Source organism: Silene latifolia, chromosome X (assembly GCF_048544455.1).
Source record: "Silene latifolia isolate original U9 population chromosome X, ASM4854445v1, whole genome shotgun sequence".
NCBI lineage: Eukaryota > Viridiplantae > Streptophyta > Magnoliopsida > Caryophyllales > Caryophyllaceae > Silene > Silene latifolia.
The window spans coordinates 106,630,828-106,653,402 of NC_133537.1; the positions used below are offsets into that span (position 1 = coordinate 106,630,828).

The following is a 22,575-nucleotide window of genomic DNA, read 5'->3' on the forward strand; positions in this document are numbered from 1 at the left end:
AACAATTGTTGAATTTCATTTTTTTTAAATTTGATGTAATATTCTGATTCACCCATACTAAGTATTTTTATTTCAATGCCTCATCTACAGCATAAAGACGAAAGGGAGTAATGATGATTTATTTGGGATATTTTCACAAAAGTTAAGTCACACTAATTTTCATATCTTTTTTTTTAATTTGTTCCCTCTAATTTAATTGAAGGAATTTGCCAATCTAATTACTATTTTTATTGATTTTTCAGGTTGTCCTAAAAATATATATATAATGATAATGATATTATGGGATATTGACTCAAGTATTCTAAGAAGATCTACTTCTGACATAATTTTTGAGGCATAGAAAGATAAGTATCTAAAACTTGATCTTATGAGATGCTTACTTGTGTCTTTTCCTTTGTAGTTTTTCCGCTTCTGTTTTGAGTTTGAGTTGTTGCCCTGTTCCATTGCTGAAACTTTAGCACATCTAAGGCTGTTACTTGCTGATTCCTTGTCTCTTTTCTTATTTGTTCTTGTTTGTTTCCTGGTTTATTATGCTTTGTAAGCCGAAAATTAACTGACTTTAAAAAAGCTTTTCTCTGAAGTAATTTTTTTAAGGACCTTAGTAAATGAATGAATGTTTGTGAACTTGTATTTTTGGAATATATATTAGGTTAAAGTTGTTAGTGGGGAACATGTTAATTTTTGCAGTTAGTTTCTTTGTTTACCATCTGCAAACAAACTTCTTTTGGCGATTTTTTTTGAATTTTTAATTAAAAATTCTTCCAGCGCATTATTTAGAATTTTTCTTGGGTTTAAATTAACGAATCAGTTCTACTCTTGTAATTAATTTGAGACCATTATTTTATTAAATTCTATTTTGGAATCAATATGAATGTTCTTATTAAGTAAGATGAGACGATTATGTTAATAAATTTAGTTTTGGCTGATGTTGACTATAATTTTAATTAGTTGTTATTTTGGCTTGTTTTTTAAAGGGCTTATTTTGAGACCCACTATTTCGTTAGTAGCATGATTTTTCCGAAGAATCTAATGTCTTTATTATTATAATATGGATTTTTGATTAAAATTAGCGAATGAATGTTAGGCTATTTTTGGTTGAGTTTTTTTTTGTCTTGTTCTTATTGTATTGCCTAATTAAGCAATTATTAGACCAAGAATTCTGAAATAAACTTGCGTCGTCTAACATTGAAAAGAGATATTACAACTATTGTTCGAGTTAAATAAACAGCCATGCTAAACTACTTGAAAATAAAAAAATAATATTCGAAAAACAAAATGGAAGCAAAGGTCGTCTTGATTATTTGGTTTTTTTTAATTATTTTTTACATTATTGTATTTTTTTTTCTGGTCTTGATGTCAAGCAAAACAAAATGGAAGCAAAGGTCGTCCAACATTTGATGAACATAACGGATTGTAATTTGTATTCATCTGTCTCTAATTTACTTTATGATTTTTAGATTTTATTTATGTAATTTGTAATATTTTATTTCGTAATAATGTAATTTTATTTAATTTTTTCGATTTTAGATTTTAAATATCGTTTTTGTATTAGCAGCCAGAATCATTAGACGTTATTTAGACCGATTAACACCAAATATATGAATTTCTCTATTTCTGAGAGCGATTAATTCATGAAATTTTGGTAGGGGTCGACATAACTTGTAATTTCTAATCTTTTGTCAAGCTATCATAGAAATTTATTGTAATTTTGTTTTGTAAATAGATTTTGTATGTAGATTTTTTTTAGTCGGTAGAATATTTACACGGAATAAATAACAACTATTGTTCAAGACGGAAATTAAACACGAAAATATCAGCAAATGTGGAGAGAGAGTAATTAATTCCCCAAAATTTTATTGGGGCCCACCACTGCTGAATTTAAGCAACCAATAGAAATCCAAGAAAAAACCCAGCTTTTATACTAGGTAGATATTTGATTGATTGTCTAGCAAAAAATTAAAAAAATTTATTACTTTATTTTAGAATTTTGTTCCTAAATATAATTAACTTTAAAACGAGATAATTGATCAATACAAAAAAATAACTAAAATATTATTAATATATTTATAGTAACAAATTTGAAATAACATATTTGTGCTATTTGTACGGGTTTAAAACTAGTGTAGGCTGAAAGTTGGAACACCTCTAAGCATTTAAATGGTAAACTCTCGCATAACACAAAATAAGTCAAGTGGTTGTTAACAAATTAACAACCTTGATTCATTCGAGCAAGATCGTCTAAGATGGTCTCCGAGAACAAAATTAAATGTTTACATAAATAGAACAACTTCTTCAGAACCGGGTTTCGGAATTGAATCAAAGTGGGTGTTATCAACAATTCGACACCCCCTAACCCTAGTGGTAGGGATGATGGATTTAAATCACCACAAGACGGTGGATTCATGCGATGCGATGCGATGCGATGCATAGTATTCTTACTAGTGTTCAAGCCCGGGCGTTGCCCGGGTCGTTTCGCTACATAGGCTTTTGATAATTAACATGACGTATTTGTTAAACACTCTAATATTGTTCACAAATACTTGTATAAGGCGACGTCTTGTATTTAAATCCAAAAAAAGAGGAGAAACTTATAGAATTCAAAAGATCTTTGCCTAATACCCATTTACCTCAATGAAGGTAAATAATAGACATAAAACTAATACTAATAAGAAAAATTAAAGGTTTCTTACCGTGTGCATTGGTCAATGGGTGTGCTTGGTATTACAAATCTAAATAAGTAAATTTCCAAGGTTCTTGTCTATATATCCGTCTATGGTAGACTACTAAAGATTAAGTGAGTCATTAGTCGCAAGTTCGCAACAATAATTAGTTTCATAATTTTAAATTATAATAATTGAGATTGCTTATAATTGTGGAATCTCTAATATACAGAGTAGCTCAAAATAGTTTACAACAAGTGTTGTAATCTCTAATATAGTTTGAAGTAGTTTACAATTGTTGGAGTTTCTATATCTCGCAAAATTGTGTACAATTGACTTGGTGAGGACTCATGGCTAAGATGTGTAATCAGCAATCCAAATCATCATATAATTGTCTAACTAAAATCTATAACCAAATAATGTATAAAAGAGTTTATTATGTGTTTTTGAATAAACCATTAGGCTTTGATACGTCTAATTTGTTTACATATATACACACATACACATGTTGTAGAGTTTGATATGACATAGTTTTATAAACTTTTAATAATAGTAATTAATATTTAAATAATACTATCCTTTATTTAGACTTTATATTTTAAAATTAATTTACACTTCTCACCATTTGTTAAAATAATAATTTATGTTTCTTATTTTCTATTTGATAAGATTATAGGGGGAGGGGGGAATTGCATAAGAGGGGAATCTATCTATCTATATATCTATCTATATAAAAATATAATAGAAGAACCACTAGATATTTTATTGTACACGTGTCGCATTACTGTGCAACGATTTCCCGCCTAACATTATTTTCTTAACTCTAACCCTAATTCTAATACTGCAACCTTTCTTAAATCCGTCTCTGACTTCCTCTTCGCATTATTGTGCAACGATTATCCTCAACTGCTCAGCCGTTCACTTCTCTTCATATTCGGTTTCTCCATCATCTACATCCTTCATGTTCTACATGATTTATATCGGTTGAGGAAGCAATTTGCAACAGTTTATCATGTTTCTATAGATCACAATTTACAATCAAACAGGTAATTAATTAGCATCATGTTATCTTTTATAGTTAAGAGTTTCATCGGGCAAGGTAGATAATTCGTTACTGTGTGTAAACCAAACTAAGCAAATTATTCCATGCACTCATTTTTTTTTTCATCATTAGGGTAAATATTGAATTACTCTATATAGAAATCGGACAAGATGGAAGATTCATCATCAAAGAGTGACTTTGCCTCAAGCTATTCATTATCGGCTCATCATGATCATCAATTACTCATTTACCCAGTAGTTGTATATTCAACAGGTAACTATTTTTTTTAATTATTTGCTCTACTATTTTCTCATCTATTTCTATTCATTTACTTCAATACACTTTTATATTTTATACACGCCAACAAAATGAAAACTTGTGTCGTGGTGCAGCCCTGACACCCACTATTACTTTGCTTGAATACTCCCTCTGTCTTATTTGTTGTCCTTTCTCATTTTGAGTGTCTCAGTAAATTGTTTTACTTTCTATTTTAATAATGAACATAAAGAGCAATTTGATCATTCACACCCAATTTATTACACTTGTCATTTAAAAATTGGTCCGCTCCTATTTCCTTGGTCTTTATACCAAAAGGAATGGACAACAATTGACTGGACCGGAGGGAGTGCATTTTTGTGCATTCTAATTGTTTGATAAATTAACAGAATAAGAATGAACTCCAATTTGAAGACTTTGGCTTCTAACTGATGGAAGACGATGTTCTTGAGGAGGGGCTTCGAACCTTCTACGGCATTTGGTAAATTCAACATCCCATACTGTTTTTTTAATGGTTATTTAATTGATTTTAGACTGTAATTTCACAGTTTGAAATATTGATCCATATCCGACTATCTTCTATGTTTGATAGTGTGTAGACTTAATTTCATTTACAATATTGTAATGGATGTTGAGGCTTGCTTGTGACAAATTAGTTTTAATATTTGTTGATTTTCATGCAATTCGCTTGCTTGTGACTTGATTTCATTTGCAATATTTCGTCATGTTGTTATACGACCTACATTAGCTATACTCTTTCAAACAAATAAGGGGTTTTTAAAACCGGTTTGTCTTACATAGCAACTAACCAAATAATAAAGCACTTGATTTAGCTTTAGGTCCATAATCCATATCAAATAAATAAATCAGAGGCTTTAGAGAAGTTGATAAAAATTCGCAAGATCAGTGAACTATTACTGTATATTCATCTATATCCTCAAGATCAATGAGGCTTTAGAGAAGTTGATAAATTGTTTTTAGCGGATCTGCGAGGTCAAATTGTTGCACTGAAGACACATTGGTTATGCTCTATATTCATTTATTGTCTTTCAAGATAGTAAGTTTTTGATGTCGAGCTACTTATTTCTCAGTCGAGATGACCAAATTTCAATCAAATGTAGCCATCTATAAGGAAATATGAGATCAAGCCTGAGCAACAAATCTTCCAACAAATGGGGGTCACTTGATTTTCAGCTTATGTGTTCTTACTTGCGATCATTTTTATAGCTTTTCATATTTTAGTCCATAGGCGTTAGTGTTTTTGTTATGCCTGTTCTAGAAGTTGGTGAATTTTACCAATTGAGGTGTAAATAAAACTCCCACTACCATCTTATGTAGAGTTCATTAGCTGATATCCTCATTAAATTCACATTCTAATAATGTACCAATTCAATAACTGATATCTTCTACTTTTCCGAGTTTATAAACTCCATCTAATTGTCAAGTCGAATAACAGTCCGGTTTCTAGGTATGATACAACAGGGTATTATGTTAGGTTAACCTTCCGAATTCTAATCGTCATTAAATTTTCCATTTCAAATTTGCTTGCATCGTGGTTTTATTTCCCACATTTGTGTTCAAATTTGATTGCACCAAAATCCAGTTTTCATGTTTTACTTACTGTGTTGGAGGACCTCAGAATGAAATTTTACTGGCACGATGGTCGTTTTAATAGTAGGGTCATCTAATTATTACCTTATATGCTCAATTTTAATTGCTGAATGGACCTCAAAATGCTGAATACTCCTTCTATATCACTCAGTTATTGGTATATGTGATGGTCTTTTAAACAAGTACTCCGTATTTAGTACGTTGTATTATGTTATTTACTGTACCGAGTACTCCTAAATGTTTTCACATTGTTAAAAATAATGTAATTTTATCTTAGTATATAAATTAGCACAAACTGCTTTCCTTCTTACCATTAATTTTGATAGAACATGTTTATGGCGTACTAAGCAATCTTTTTTAAAATGTTCAGATCAGGGCTTTGTTTACACCAACCCCTCCCTCCTATAGGGCTTTGTTTATTCTCTTTTATGAAAAATACGATTACCACTGATGAGTATTATAAGGTTGAAATATTTGTCTTTATTGAGTTTATATTTTCTTTATCTGACTTTTACATTTCTTTTAGAAGGTTTTCTTGCAATTCTAGCTTTCTTAGGATCATTGTTCTTAAAAGTTTGGGTGCTCTTTTGATGATGATTAGATTAGATTTCTGTATGTGTAAAAGATTATGATACTCTGTTAAATTTGGATGTAGTGTCTGATTCATATTCTTCATATAACTCTGCGGAGCAATTCAGCAATTCAAAATGTTTGTGATACAAGTACTTACTAATCAATTCAAACCTAAACTTCAGAGTTTTCAAAGGAACGCCAAACACTCGTCAGGTAATTGAGTAACCCTACATTCCTACTTGAGTGAGTTGAGTCTATGCCAAAGTTGACATACGGAGTATATAGAAGTAATAGAGCCGTGGAGTATTTACTTAACCGCGTTTGGTACATAAGCTCACTCAATCTTACATAATTCTTTATGCTTGATTATCAGGTCTCGGAGAGTGAGCAGGGCTGGCGGCTTCGACAAATTGAGAAGACTCTTAGTCTTAAAGCTTAAATTAATCCATCACGTTTTACATTGTTAATTTTGTGTTATTGTGTGACAACCTTAGCTTAATACCAATGTTTATCAATTTTAACCAAATTAATTGCATGTTGTTCAAGTGTCATCTACTATTTTTTCTTTTTGCATGAATTATAATATAAGACGACACGTGTGATGGTCCATTTTTATAAAATATTATTCATTTATTGCTAATAAATGATTATCTTTTTTTCATTGACATCACAAGATTCATTATTTTCATAGATATATTCGGTACACACTCTTATATAAGTGATTAAAACTTCTTTAGAATAATTTTGAGACCAAAATCTAAATACTATTTTATATATACCCGTGCAATTTTGCATGGGTTTTAAACTAGTTGTATTTAAATAATTGTATTATAGAGGGGAATTGATAAATCTTATGATAAGAAATAAGAATACATGTATTTATAGTACCAAAACTCGAACCCTAATATTCTAAATCCTAGACGATAGTCGGCGGCCCTAGCTAATGGGCCTAATATCCTAATACTATTCGATTTCTTTTAAGTAGTTTACAATATTTAATATCTTATATATTACTCTATCTCTTATTTCACTTATTAATTAATTTATTAAAATAACTTCTGTAATTATCATCATTAAGATAAAGATTGAAGACGTCTCGCAGAAGACCTGTATAATAACTCCAAATAAATTTAAAAATTGTATTTAGTACACTTCCTGATTAATGAAGTTTTGCTTTGAATATCAACGTGTAGAAGCCAATTAGCTAGAATTCATAGTACATCAGTACTCCGTACAATCTAAGCATCCATATTTTTCTTCCTCAGTAAGTTTTCCAATATGACTACAATTTCATGCAAATAACAAATAAATGACGGAGTATGTATGAGAGTAGGATTTATGGCTTTGATGAATCTCTTAACCCTTGCATGCTTTGCGTAAAAAAGGTAGTAGCTAATGATATATGTTTATATGCCAAATTCCTTATAAGTCCTAACAATCAATAAGAGACAATTTTTCCCCAGAAATTGTAAACTAATACTCCCTTCATTTTTCTGTTTTCTTCCCATATCTCTAATATAGAACCATTTTATCTCAAATAAATAATACAACTCACATTAACATGCTTAAAAAACATTACATAAAAAATATGATACAAAGTAATAATATAATATACTCGCGTACATACATTCATCGTTTTCATCCTTGGAATAATTACTTAACATGTATAGTCTCATTGCCTTGCTATACTGTATTTAGATTCTTTCATAACCTATCCCAAATCACATGTTATAAAACTAAGCTAACATTGTCATTCCTCTAAAATTCAAACCAAAAGGTAATAAACAAAAGTGAAACCAAAATCAAGATATATAATTTGTTTCATGCATCTAAGTTGATGTACACATACTACAAAGCTTGTTCTACACCAAAATTTATACTACAAATTATAAACTGTACGATCATATTATATGCTAAGCACATCTTTTATTTCCATGCATCTCTAAATGAGGTACTTAACATACTAATACGGAGATTGGCTCTTCAATTTGAATATTTTGTAATGGGAAGTGAATCATCGTAGAGTGAGTGTCCTCTTGCTTTCTTTTCGGCCCTGTACCCCTGAAACAGATCAGCCTTCACTAATCAAACAATACGTAATCACCAAAATATATACAATCAAATAATATCCTAGAAAATAAAGTAAATTTCATCCAACATACATCAAGAAATAGGAAATAAAAACAAAACTAAGAAAGAAATAAGATGCAAGTAATCGAAGTTTGACTTCCATAGTTTGTACGTAGTATATGAAGCTTTTTATATACTCAGTACTTCATAAGGGTAAATACTTGTTTGAATTTGTGTAAAACTCTTTTTGCAATCCTAAAGTTCAATAGCTACAGAAACATATTTAATTTTTTTTATATCTTATATTCGTATCTGTGATTATTTAAATTTTAAAAACATCTAAGTAGTTTGCAAAACTTGAACACTCTATAATCTCTATATTCTTTTTATATCTTATTTCAATATTTTATAATTTAAATAAGGCTGATTAAATAATTCATATTTCACTATTTTATAACTTAGATAATGCACAAAACTTGAACCAATGAAATCGCTTAAAAAGTTCCTCTTTTAAGTATATATATTGATTGATTGATTAGTGTTTCTACGAGTTTGGTAATTGAGTTGAACGTTTTAGTTAGTTAATTAGGGAACCCGTGGGTCATGAAAGTAGTTATTTTTAGGAGTCTATGGGGTTTGTCATTTGTGCTGACATAAATAGTTACTAGATTTCAAGCCCGGGCGTTGTCTGGGTAATTACACAACTGTGACTTAAAAGTATTTAATATTAAACTGGGCTTTCTCATAGTTTTATCTTATATGTATATCTCTGATTCGTTATCGTAAATGCACAAGTTTGATTTTGAGACATAAATCTAAGCCATAATCTTAAGAGCTAGTTAATTAGATTTCGTCTATTTTTGAACTTATTCCGTTTGTGCCTTTGTCAATTTACACTTTGAAAATACGGAGTATATAACTATGTAGACAAATAGAGGAAGAGTTCAAAAACATACGAAATAAGTTACTTAAGTTGGAGTTTTGAAGCAATTTTAGGGCAAAATGCAACTTAAATGAAATAATTTTAGGAAAAAAAAATCCGAGAGTAATTTAAAAAAGGTGGATTTCAAAAGGGAGTAAAATTTAATAAACTCTTTTTAGAAGTCTATCTACTTCTTCGGACAACTGTTTTCTTCCCATTTGAATATTATCACAACTCTACCATGATTAGAATTCTGATTTACTATCACCATCCATTCATTATTTACACATTTTTTTTTTCCTAAAAAGCCTTATTTAGTTCTCTTTTATATCGAGTTTGAATTGGATTCTCTAAGAATGCACGGAGTGCCGTAAAAGTTAAATTCTCTAAATTCGTTTGGAAAGTTCTCTTATGATATGAGATGGAGAGACTAATAATTAAATCATGAATAAAAACATGATCGCCCCTATACAATTCAAGAAATTGAATTAGCGAGAGAACCTTGTTAAATTTCTACATGCTCAAGTAGCACAAGGTCAAAACCTTCGCGAAAATAATGAACTTCACGACTTAATAAGGAAAAAATGTTAACGTAACCTAATCTACTACACGTAGATAGCTCATTGATGCAGTATACATTCATCTGATATGCTTTTGTCTTAAACATGAAGTATATAATATAATATTGTCTGTAGAAAAATCAGGTGAACATATTATAAACTAATTGGAGCAAACAAATAGGAGAAGAATATATGAGAAGGAAAGGTGTAGAAAAATTAGGTGAATATGTAATACGAAAAATTCTTAGGTCCTCCGGGAGGACAATTATTGTGTCCTCCCTAGCCAATAAGAAGCCTTCATGGCTATTTAAAAGCAAGAAATATGAAAGTAAATATAAGTTAAATATAGCCATAAAGACTTCTTATTGGCTAGGGAGGACACATTAATTGTCCTCCCGGAGGACCTAAAAATTTTTCTATGTAATACTGTAAATATATATTAGATGACTTATTAAATATTTTTAAGTCACTGTTGTGTAATTACCCGGACAACGTCCGAGCCTGAAATCTAGTAAACGTTATTAGACAACAATAGAATGCACAAATGCTGAAACATAAGTTCCACTCATTACAACCTTAAGGTAGCCTGATTAAACACAAGTTTCCCGCAATTAAAACCCATTGTGCGCATAAAAACTTTGATATTAATACATCATATTACATTGAAATCAATCCTATGATAAATATTACATCATGATTGACCTGCAATTAACGACTCGGTTATATACTCAGAGTCGCCCATATATATATCATGATTTTTTCGACCATAACATTTATTTACCGTGAAATAAGGCGATGTCAAATAGTCCTATAAATTATAAAGCAACTAAGTATCATAACAAAAAAGGATCGTACGTATATTAATGATACATACAAAGTATTACACCTATACATACTAAAATTTAACATTTAAATCCATGTGATATTAAATTCTAGTATTTAAAGCCTCATAATCTCTCTCTCTTTTTTTTTTTTGAAGGAATCTCTATCTTTTTATTAGTTATCTTTTAATTTACTATTTTAAAATTACGATGGTAGTTTACTATTTTAATTATCTTTTTATTTATACGCATAATTTATTCAAAACAAATAATAGCCAATGAAATCGCTCCAAAACAATAACCAATGAAATCGCTTCAAAAGTTCCTTTTTAAGTATATATATTGATTGATTGATATGGTCAGGCAAAGATGATTGAAGACGAAATTTGAATGATTTCATGACAGAATCGATATAGAATCAATAGGAAAAGATCAACAAGCGCAGTGAGAGTGCACATTGGGATTTTGGTAATGACAATCGACTCGATATAAAACGATAAATGGTGTAACAAGCCATATTCGAGATCACCGTGCACGTCGTGGTGCATGTTGAAGCAAAACAGCTCCATATTTAAACGGAGTCGTCATGTACTCATGTTGCACAAAAGCTATTTCTGAGGTGTATCAGTCGTGTTAACAATTAACATCAAGCATAAGGATGTTAACCCGACATTACTCCTATCTATTAACATCAAGCATAAGCTTGTTAACGACTTCAATTTATTCATAACTAGCTAATGTTACCAAAGGCGCAATCTTAAGGCTAAGGTACACAGCAATAACATCTTGATTCATGGGGACCATCCATAGCCCCGTTTGTTTAAACTTGCAAGAACCCGCGCTCATTGTATTTGCAGCTGACAATTGATCTAAATTATTTTACTTTTGATTTGGCTTCTTATATCATCTTGATATGAGGAGATAATGTGAACGGTTTGTGACCATAGATCGATCAAACATAGAATTACACGGTGAGGAAATTCACATTTCACTAAAGTAGTGCGTTTCTTGATTTTGAAGGAGCAGACATTGGAACTAAAGGTACCGTTAAGCAAGACAAACTCTAGGCTGAACCTTTCTCAAAGACAAGACGCCGCAACTTTTTAAAGAGATACAATCAGTGTTTGAAACTAAGTTTAGCAGGGAAACACAGCAGAATATCCATTTTTTCTAATTTCAATTCAATACGTATACTATGCCATGTCCTAATTCAAACAAGATCGTATTTACATCAACATACGGCATAGAAAAGGGAGAATCAAATTACTGATCATGATATAAATATAAGCCAAGCCCAAAACGAGCACACGCCTTGACAAAAGCAAGCTCCTCTGCACCAGCAACTGGATCACCAGCTTCGGTATCACTGGACAATATTGTTCCAGTTGCCTCACGATATGCCTGCATTTTAAATACTCATCGTCAGAAAGGCTAGGAATGGTGTGTCAAGAGAGATCGAACTTGACCTGACTAACTCATCATTGGGCTGGGTATAGGTCTGGTATGCCTGTGTTCTGGTTTTTGTCAAATCATTTTGGGTCATATTCGGCGTTTTCTATTTGTGTGAAGGTCAGAAAGGGCCAAGTTAATTTTGACAAGTCTAGATCAAATAGGGAACATTAGTTGAGAATGCTTTGACATCTGACGACAGTTTTCTTCTGGAGTTGTCACTCCTTGATGGGATCTGGGGGTTCTTTTCACACTTTCCTCACGGTACTACTTTGCTATCAGTCACTCAGGAGTATTGCCTTGCAAGGTGGTCCTTGTTGATTCACATGGGATTCCATGTGCCCATGCTACTTGAGTAAGTGCCTCAGCTAGTGATGCTTTCGGCAACTGGACTCTAAGCCATCTAGGGTGCGGTACTCCACCGCTTTGCTAGCAACACGATGCTACTACTGCTCTCCCACATAGGCTGCTCCCATTTCGCTCACCGCTACTACGGTAATCACTTTAGCTTTCTTTTCCTCTGGCTAGTAAGATGTTTCAGTTTGGCAGGTTGTCTCTTGCCTCAGCATCAGTTCGAAAGGTTGACCTATTTGTGAATCTCCAGCTCTATGCTTATTTTTAACTCCCCAAAGCATTTCGTCAATCAATAAGCATTTCCTCGTCCGAACCCTCGCCTTTGCCTTAACTTTAAGGCTTGACAACCCCTTAAAATCGGTTCAGTCAATACCCGGCTTACTTGGCTTGGAGCTCGTTCACAGTTGTTTGTTTTTTGGTAATTAATAACTTATTTTAAATCAAGTTATTTTTATGTTTTAATAAAGTAACATTTAAAAACTCCGCCGGTGAGTGTTTTCGGGCATTCGCTGCCGGTCCCAAGCCCGGATAAAGGAGGAGGGTTGCGGTAGGTCTGTGGCAGCCAGCATAAAAACTTAGTCACATTTTATGGACATGACATTTTGGGATTAAGGCTCTGATGTTGTTGTTGTTGTTGTAATAAAGTAACATTTAAAAGAAAATAGCAAATCAAATATCTAAGCCTGACTAGACTTTCGCGTTTTCTTAGTCGACCCCACGCTAAGTTCTTTGGCTTGACAAGCTTCAAGCTCGCTACACCCCTAGGATGAGGGAATCGCTGCCAGTTGCGTATTCTGATATCAAACTCAGTTGGGTGCTGAGCCAACTGAGGTTTAGCAGCACACCAAGCCATGTGTCAGTAACTCACTACAACTGCTTGCATATGACTCCAATATGAATGAAACCTTAACACCACTAAAAAGCTTGATGAGGTATAAACTAGAAGCCTGGCACAAGGAAACCATCAGATAACAAACACCACCAAGAATCAACATAATAAGAGGGTTTTTTTTTAATCCAAACCCAACAATCATTACCTGGCATGATGCTAAGGTGAAGAAAATCATGTAACAGAAAGTTAACAAGATACGACTATTCTTAGAGTAGAAAATCTGAAGCAAATTGAAGCTTACAAAAATCAGAGAAAATAATTCAAAATTTTCAGTATGGAAATTTTGGGGGTATAATGAACAAAAGTGCATCATGAAAGGATAGGGAGATTGGAGAAAACATGGAGTTCAAGAGCTACCACTCAGAGCCTATGATTTGGAAAAAAAGTATAAAAAATAAAAATAAAAAACAAAAAATATATATATACAAGTAAAATATCGAGTTCGACTGGCTCCTTATTTATTTGCTTCTTTAGGGAGCACTAGGAGAGGATCCTAGAAAGGTGAAACTTTAAGCCTTTTCATAGTTTTTGTAAACAATCTTTGAAAAGTGTGTTCAAAAGGAAACAAAATTTAAAAATAGGTCCCAATGAAGCACTATACCTAGCTTCTTGAGCTTGTTTTAGTCCACAAAAGCTGTCCTTAATCTATAAATTTCTCTCGCCTCTTCTGACCTTAACGTAACCTTGTGGTTGATCAATAAATACTTCTTTTTCTAAGAAAATCCATTCAAGAACACTGATTTGACATCTAATTCGAAAATAGTCCATGAATTTTGTGTTGCTAATGCAACTACCATTCTATTTGTGCCATTCCTTGCTCTCAGTGCAAATGCCTCATGCCTAAGTATAATCAAACTCCAACTTGTTGCTAACGTGCCTTGTACTTACCTACTTCACCATTAATTTTCAACTTGTTTTACAAATCAACTTCACAACTATTCTATGTCCTTTGGAAGATCACATTATTCCCAAGTGTTAAATTCTTTTCAATAGTTGATATTTCATTATCTATTGCCATAAGGCACGAATTGCACTAAGATATGGTAACTTTGATTCTAGAACATCTTCATGATCTTCTCTAAGTCAAATACATGATTTTCAACACTAAGCGTATGAACAACCAGAAGAGCACATAAGGGATATGATGAGGACAATCCGAATCTTTATCGGATTCTTGAATCGAAGGATCAAACAAAGGTAACAGGACATTATGACTATAAGAGACGCCCTATCCAGGTTTTCAGCTAAACCCCCCAGGCTTACTGTGATGCCTATAAGGCTAAAACGATAGACTTTAACCATTTGACTTCACTATTGCACCTCTACCGCAGAATACAATATTTAGAGCTTTATTAGTAAGCTCAGTTGACTCTGTTGAACATGACCATTTCTTTTTGTACTTCTTCTGTAAGATATCAATGATAAATGTGAGGGCACATACTATATGCAGAGGATGTTTTTGTCAATGTATTGATGCTCTCATTTCCTACTCTTTTCTTTTATTATTGTACTCGGTAAAGATGAAAGAAAAAGAACAAGTTAAAATATCAAATCTGATCTCAAAAGGTTTGGACATCGAAAATCAGAAAACCTAAAATATTGTGATCAGGAACGGATATTAAATTTCAAAATTTTCAGGTTGGGAGATCGAAAGCAATGAGACATCAGATTTTTGAACCCTGACAAGACATAATGAGGGTTTAAGGCCCATTCACTCACGCAATGTGAAGAACGATGTTTGATGTGGTATACGACAAAGTAAAAAAGCCTACCTCTCCATCAGATCCTCGTATGATGACACGGTAGACCACTGTTATGCTTCCATCATCAGAGAAAATAACATCACGCACTTCTCCACACCAGCCTACACATACAACCGTATGATCAACACTGGGTGTTGAAGAGATTAACAAGAAACTAGAGATATCAGGTTATGTAGTTGCTTGATAGACACTGTCTAGAATCACATGTCACGCTAAGTTTTCATGTACATAATTCACTCGATAGACATTGTCTAGTATCACATGTCACGCTATGTTATCATGTACATAATCCAGATTTTAGATATAGATTAGTTGTAGTAACAAAGCACTGAGTCACACTTGGACTAATATTAGAATAATATGGTTGTAGTACTAAACACAGACAGCTCTCACTAGAAATCCCTTCTCGATTATCTTTTTGATTCCCTAGAGATGCAAAAATAGAATATGAAGTAAATGTTGTCACATATTAATATTATCTTTTGCGTCTCCATTTTCTTCTTTGGCTCATTTCTACATCCACAAATAACATTCACTGATTCACCAGCATCTCTGTTGATAATAACCGAATGGAGAAACAACTATGCAATGGTAGACACTTGTAAAAAAATTACCTTGAGAAATGTGTTGCCTACGCCCTACTACATATGATTTAGCTCAAGTCATCTAAACACTCCATAGTCTGGAGAATTAGCCTCATAACCCCTCGAGGCCTCGAACGATATATTTATGTCACAGTAAATCATTCCTCCCCAACCACATGGAAATTCCCTTATTTATCCAGAACATTGTTGACTCCCTGATGTTCTATGATCATAAATAGAAAAATCAATTGAACCCTTAATCTCTTTATTTCAAGGACAACCAACCTATGTTACTACGACTTGGAGTGAGTGTCAGACACAGGTACAAATCTAAGTGTCGGACAAAGCATGCCTAAAATTTTTATACACGGGGACCCTTGTCTTAAAATGAGGACACGGGTGCGGGACAAGTCTACAAAGCAAAAATACACTTCTAAACTTGAAACATTTCAATTTTTTTAAGTAAAATGGAAAGAAGTTTGACAAATAACACTTAAAAATTTAAATCATTAAATGTAACACTAAATGCTTGAACTATCTTCCTATAGCTTTGTGGTGCAAGCCTCACCTTTAGCTCACTTAGGAAGTGTCGGAATATCCATGTCGTGTCGTGTCGACAACGGTACGGCCCTAAAAGTGAAGAACCGAAGTAAAATGGCAACCAACTCACAACATTTAAAACAAGAATAACAACATAATAACAGTGACCCTACACCTAATTCACGAAATAACTATGACAATAGTTATGCCGGATTGGTTGAGATCATTTTTTAAAATATCAGTCCACCTAAAAAACACCAAAAAAAATAGTGGTTCTTAGATTTCTCAAAGTAACTGCCTAAAGGATGGATAAACAAGGACGCCAACCACAACTGGAAAAGAGTCTGAAAAGAGCCAAGTCTTTGACACTCCATTATCCATGACTCAACGTCTCTTTCTTTATGGTTTTGTAATAACATAGAATCATAGAAGCCAGTGAAAACACACCTCTTGAATATCCAATTCAAGATAGGGTCACTAGTAATGTTGAAAGACACTGAAGAAGATTGAGGGATTGCTCCATATACAAGTTCTACATGAAGTATAAAATATACCACTTCTCCATTTAAAAGGCAAAAAAAATTGCGGTGTAGAGCCTGCCTTGTAGAAAATTGCTTCAAGGTAACACTTAGATGCCAATATTTTCCTTAAAATGAACATCATGAATGGCATAATTTCAAAATAAGGACGAAAACCAATGTCAAGGTTGTTGCTTTCTTAAGTCAAACGTCTACTGAAGACAACCTCTCACTTATTACAAAGAAAATGTTTTGTCAATCACGACCTTCCTTTAGTTTTTAATTAAGGTATATGTGACTCAACTCTTGCCCCTCAATGAAAGGAAAAAGGCAAAAGCCATATACCATTTTGTTTACGGAAACGATGATAATTTTTCCCCTCTATATGTAACTTCCCGAGCATTTTGCGATCAATGCAGACACTATTGCCACCCTACCTAAAATTTGGCAGTTCTGTACATATCATGACTTGAACCCAAAATGAATTTACTTACAGAAACTTGACACAAATATGACTTCTATATATTATCAAAATTAATAGACTATGATCAATTTGATCTTTTCATGTTTTGAAGTTCACAGCAACCACATTTTTGAGGCTGATATACGCAGCTTCTACAGCACAACAACAGATATCAAAATACCAAATAACTCTCAAACCCCAGACGCAATACCGCACCTCAGATTCTAACAATCTACCAACACAACAATACATTTTAGTACTTCCTAACATCCTTGTAGCTTGCCAATGCATGGATCAATGAATAAGCACAAATTTCGACACCAAATCGAAAAATAAAATGAAAAATCCAACATATAGATCAAGCTCAAAAACTCGAACCTGGAGCATAGAAACTGAGCATCCGATTGGCATGAAACCTGCACAAACAACAAGAGATGAATATCAACAACCACCACAAAATCCCCTAAAAAACACACACATTACTTCAGATCTACAATAATACAAGATGAAAAAGAAGAAAAATTACCAAGGAATAATATTAGATTGAGGTTTGAGAATATTATCAGGAATCCTTTTGTTAAGATCTCGAAGAATCTCAGCAAGAGGACGAGTAACGCATGAGGAAGTAACCTTATCGAGAGGAACCACGTAGTTAGTGTTAGGAACAGCTTTCTTGGAATCTCCGCCGGCGCCGCCGCTTTGGGAATCGACGACGGCTTTAAGCGCCGCCGTCCTCCGGCGTTGGGGAAACCCTAATTTGGCCGGAAAAGTGGAGGATTCGATTGATTTGGGGGAAATGAAAGAGCAGTAGCGAGGTGTTGCCGATTGAGAGAGGAGGCTTGTGTTTTGAAGTGCCATTTTGGAAACACCGTTGACTACTATTCGTTACCTACTACAGACAAGGTTGTTTCTGGGTTTATTGGGGGATCTTTTTTTGTAATGTTTGGGGGAATTTGAGTTGAGATCACGACGATTGTAACTCGATTTCAAATACAAATGGACAATATTCAAGTCGTATTTGTGTATTTTTGGAAGACCGGTCCACTTTAATTTTTTTTTTTTTTTTTTTGTTGGTGTGTCGAAGAAGGATACAATCCCAGGGCAGAACAAAAACGAAAGACAAAAAAGAAAGGCTAAACTAAGAAAAAACAGAGCAAAACTAAAACCAGAAAACTAAGCTCCAAAAGGAACAAGGCGTGGCCACGAGACACCCCGATGTCATTCTCCATCAGACGAAACAGCAGGTCAGGCACATCCTCATAGTCATAGCACACCAGTTTTGGCTGTTGTGACACCCCTTGATTGGCAAGCCAATCCGCACACGAGTTGGCCTCTCGATAAATGTGATGCAGCTTCACTCTCCAAGGATTGTCCCTAATAAAAGCTTGGCATATTTGCACCATATGAGAATGAGCTGTTGGGAAATTAAAGGCTTTTCCCATTAGAGTCTCTATAACCTCCGAGTCAGTTTGAATTATCAACCGTGGTATACGGAGCTCGAGCGCCACGCTTAAACCCCGTTTCAAAGCCATAAGTTCAGCGCGGGTCACCGTTGCCACACCAAGTTTCTCCGCAAAAGCCTTTATCAATCTACCAGTCGCATCCCTAAATAGACCCCCGCACCCGCTAAACCCGGGTTACCTTTAGAGGCTCCATCAACGTTGAGAGTCACCCAGCTATCCGGTGGTGCTAACCATCGAACAAAGATTTCCTTTTTTCGTTCTACTTTCGGTGTAACACAAAAATCAGTTGATTCCTTTGCATTTTGTACCTCCCAAATTCTTTCCATTATAAAAGTATAGGTATTAGGCGCTATGTCCTCTGCTCTGTTAAAAACGCGGCAATTCCGCCATCTCCACACCTACCATACCACCACTGAAAAAATCGTTGGCCATCCATCTAGTCCCGCCATCTTATTTTTCGACAAACTATCCGTCACCCATTCTTGAAGTGATGTGAAAGTATAAAAACCTTGGGATTTTGAATACGGGAATAATTGCCAAACTTTCTTGGCCATCGGAAAATCCCGCAGTAAATACAACGATGTTTCCTCCACGCCATTGCATACTCCACAACACGGGTCTTCTGTCAAACCTCTTCGAGCCCTGTTGGAATTTGATATAATTTTGTCATGAATAACCAGCCATAAGAACACACGGATCCGTTGTGGAGCCCAAGTTCGCCAGGGTAGCTTCCAGCACGAATCCATATCCTCATTATTGATATTAGTAAAATGTTTACCGCTGATTTGATGGAGAAAAAGCCCGAGGAAGTCGCTGCCCAGAAAACTTGATCTTCATTCTCATCCCCCGGGTAAACTTCAAATGAGGCGATTGTTTGAAGAACCTCTGACGAGAAGAAATCCGCAAATAATTCCCACCGCCATCCCGAAGTTGTGTCCCACATATCCTCCACTGATGCCTCCTCCAAATGGCTCGGAATTGGCAGTGGAGTAAGCGTTGAAAGTGGGACCTTCATTGCCCATGGATGCTTCCAAAATAAGGTCTTCTTGCCATTTCCAATAGAAGAACTCATCCCAGTCTTAAGAGCATTAAAGCCCTCAACCATGCCTTTCCAAACATTTGAGCTTACCGGTTTGTTTTTGAACATGTCAATATCACACCGTCCCTTGCAATATTTATGGTGTAACACTCTTGCCCAAAGGGCATTCGGCTCCGACAAAACCCTCCAACCAAGTTTTGCCATGAACGCAGTATTCACTTGTCGCATCGAACGAATACCAAGTCCGCCATTATCCTTGTCTCTCGTGACTGTGTCCCACGCCACTAAACTCACGGCCCTATGGTCTTGGTCACCTCCCCACAAAAATCGTCTGACTTTCTTATCAAGGTCATCACAAAGGGAGCGAGGGAGTCTAGCAGATTGCATTGCATACGCTGGGATAGACGACAAAGTGGACTGAATTAAGGTCGCCCTTCCCGCCAGTGACAGATTTTTAGACTTCCATCCGGTGAGCCTTTTGTCGACTTTCTCAGCTATGAATTGGAATGATTCTTTAGTTACTCGCTCATTTAAGGTTGGCATGCCCAAATACATTCCTAAATCATCAGTGCTTGAAATCTGTAATTCATTAGTGATGGCCTGAACATCATCGTCTCCCACGTTCGGAGAAAAGAAAACTTTGGATTTTCCTCTGCTTACACGTTGGCCCGAGGCCTGGCAAAAAGCATCCAAACATTTGTTAATTGTACGGGCTTGATCAATAGTTGCTTCTCCAAATAGTATGATGTCGTCCGCAAAGAACAAATGTGTTAAAGTTGGTCCCCCGCGGCAAATGCTGAACCCCTGCCATTGACCCACCCGAGAGTGCTCTTCAATAAGTTGACTCAATTTCTCCATACAAAAAGTGAAAATATAAGGAGATAAAGGGTCTTCTTGACGGATGCCTCTAGTAGGAGCAAAAGGTTCAGTCTTCTCACCATTCCATAAAATGTTCAATGTAGCATATTTGATACATAGCATAATAGTGCGGATCATCCGATGTGGGAGTCCCATGTCTCGCAACGTAAACTCAATAAAAGGCCATTCAAGTTTATCATAAGCCTTCTCCAAGTCTAGTTTCAAAGCCATTAAACCTGTCTTTCCTTTCTTATTCCGCATTGAGGGTAAAGCCTCTTGAACAATAACAATATTGTCCATTATTTGACGTCGGGGAACAAAGCTACACTGCACTGGATTAATAAGGATTGGTAAAACCGATTTTAATCGATTAACAATCATCTTTGTAATGATTTTGAACGCCACATTGCATAGGCCTATTGGACGGAATTGAGAGACCAAGTGTGGATTATCAACCTTAGGAATTAAGGATATAAAGGTCTCACCTATCCCCTCCAGCAACTCGTTCTCATGCAAAGCTTTGAAAACCATTTCGCAGAGACTTGGATACACCGTGTCCCAGTGGGTTTGGTAGAACAATGCTTGAAAACCATCTGGTCCATGTGCCTTATAGGGAGACATCTGATTAAGAGCACACTGAACATCCGCGACAACATAATTGCGGTTTAATTTGTCGCTTTCCTGGCCCGATAATTGAGGAAATAGACAAATCGTGAGTCCCTCCAAGTTGATGACAGTATTAGGTCCAGCGAATAAATCTTAAAATAAATCCAAGACCATTCTTTTAATAGCTTCAGAATTCCAAATCCAAGTACTAGTTGAATCTTGGAGCCCTTCAATTCTATTATTTTTCCTTCGAATGATGGTGCTAAGATGAAATAAACGCGTATTGCGGTCTCCATCACAGATGGCCTCCATACGGGATTTTTGGAACCAAAGCAGTTCCTCTTCTCGTAGGACTTCATTCAATTGGGTCTTCAATTTCAATTCATATTTGAGCATATAATTAAATCCACCATGAGCTAGTTTCCTTTGCACTCCCAGCAATCGTCGTTCTAAACTCCTTTTCCTCGCAAAAATATTGTGGAAAGTATTCTTGTTCCATTCTTGGAGGCGGGCTGCAAAGTCATGGATAAAAGGGAACAGTGGCTGGTCATTGGACCAGTTTGATTCTACGAATTCCGAGAAGCGAGCATGGCACATCCAGGCAGCCTGAAAACGGAAAGGTCTTAGAATTTTAGGAATAGGTGCAAACCCGTTGGTGCTTAAAATAATAGGGCAGTGGTCGGATTGGTTTTGGACCAAATGTGGAAGAGATCCCTCTGCAAAATAGGTTCGCCATTCCGAGTTACACATAGCACGGTCCAGCCGAGCCCATTGCCTGGTGTCCACAGTATGTCCTCGTGCCCAAGTGTATTCAGGCCCAGAGTAATCAATATCAATCAAATTATTGCTCTCACACCAAGCATTAAACCTGTTACATCTTCTTCTCATACAATCACTATTGCCATTTCTTTCATGGATATAGCGCGTATCAATTAAATGTGAATACTAGAATTATGGTTTTGGTCACGTTTATTATATTTTTTAAAGTCGGTTAGGCGGCTCTGTTGGGAGTAATATTTTTACCGCAAAATCTTATTTCAGACGGGCACTTTTTCCGTCTGAAATAAGACCGAAAAAATGTTGCCATTTTTTAATAAAATGTAAGCAGTGAATCTACAAAATGTTATCACTAGAGGCGTCACTTTTTACCCTGAAAATAGTGGGAAAAATAATGGTAACATGTTATCAGAAAAATACAAATATTTTACTATCAAATGATAACATATTGTCCGTCTTATTTCAGACCAAAAGCAATGGTCTGAAGCAAGACGCACTGTATTTTTACGGATTGGGATTTTAGGATTTCGAAAAACTTGCGAATTTAGGAAAATCGATTGAATTGGAAAATATTGTGTTATTTGGGTAGAGTGTTTTTGTGTAATTAAATGAGGGTAGTCTTGGTATTTTGTGTAAATCGTCACTTAATAAGTCGAAAAATATGAAAACGATGTTCGTGGTAAAAATACGGTGGTGATTGGGGAATATACAATGAAGTTTGGGCGTTATTAACA

General features: G+C 34.8%; 2 protein-coding genes and 1 long non-coding RNA gene across 4 annotated transcripts; 1 reads left to right on the forward strand and 2 right to left on the reverse strand.

Annotated features, from left to right (window-relative positions):
* The first annotated feature begins 3,390 nt into the window (after window positions 1–3,390).
* Window positions 3,391–6,763, forward strand: LOC141621529 (uncharacterized). Its single transcript, XR_012532417.1, has 5 exons — window positions 3,391–3,706; window positions 3,835–3,975; window positions 4,368–4,459; window positions 6,245–6,375; window positions 6,536–6,763. It is a non-coding gene; the product is annotated as an uncharacterized LOC141621529 (long non-coding RNA).
* Window positions 6,764–11,610: 4,847 nt separating this feature from the next.
* On the reverse strand, window positions 11,611–18,096 carry LOC141623513 (DNA repair RAD52-like protein 2, chloroplastic). 2 transcript variants are annotated; one of them, XM_074439617.1, is made up of 5 exons: window positions 17,625–18,096; window positions 17,477–17,514; window positions 16,146–16,207; window positions 15,003–15,094; window positions 11,611–11,936 (listed from the first exon to the last, which is right to left on the reverse strand). In XM_074439617.1, the coding sequence occupies exons 1-4, from the start codon at window positions 17,954–17,956 to the stop codon at window positions 15,044–15,046; spliced, it is 483 nt and encodes a 160-aa protein (XP_074295718.1). In that variant the 5' UTR covers window positions 17,957–18,096; the 3' UTR covers window positions 11,611–11,936; window positions 15,003–15,043. The 2 variants fall into 2 exon arrangements, with proteins under 2 accessions (XP_074295718.1, XP_074295717.1); XM_074439616.1 differs by lacking the exon at window positions 16,146–16,207.
* Window positions 18,097–21,217: 3,121 nt separating this feature from the next.
* Window positions 21,218–21,952, reverse strand: LOC141618027 (uncharacterized). Its single transcript, XM_074435152.1, has one exon. The coding sequence runs from the start codon at window positions 21,950–21,952 to the stop codon at window positions 21,218–21,220; it is 735 nt and encodes a 244-aa protein (XP_074291253.1).
* Window positions 21,953–22,575: the final 623 nt, after the last annotated feature.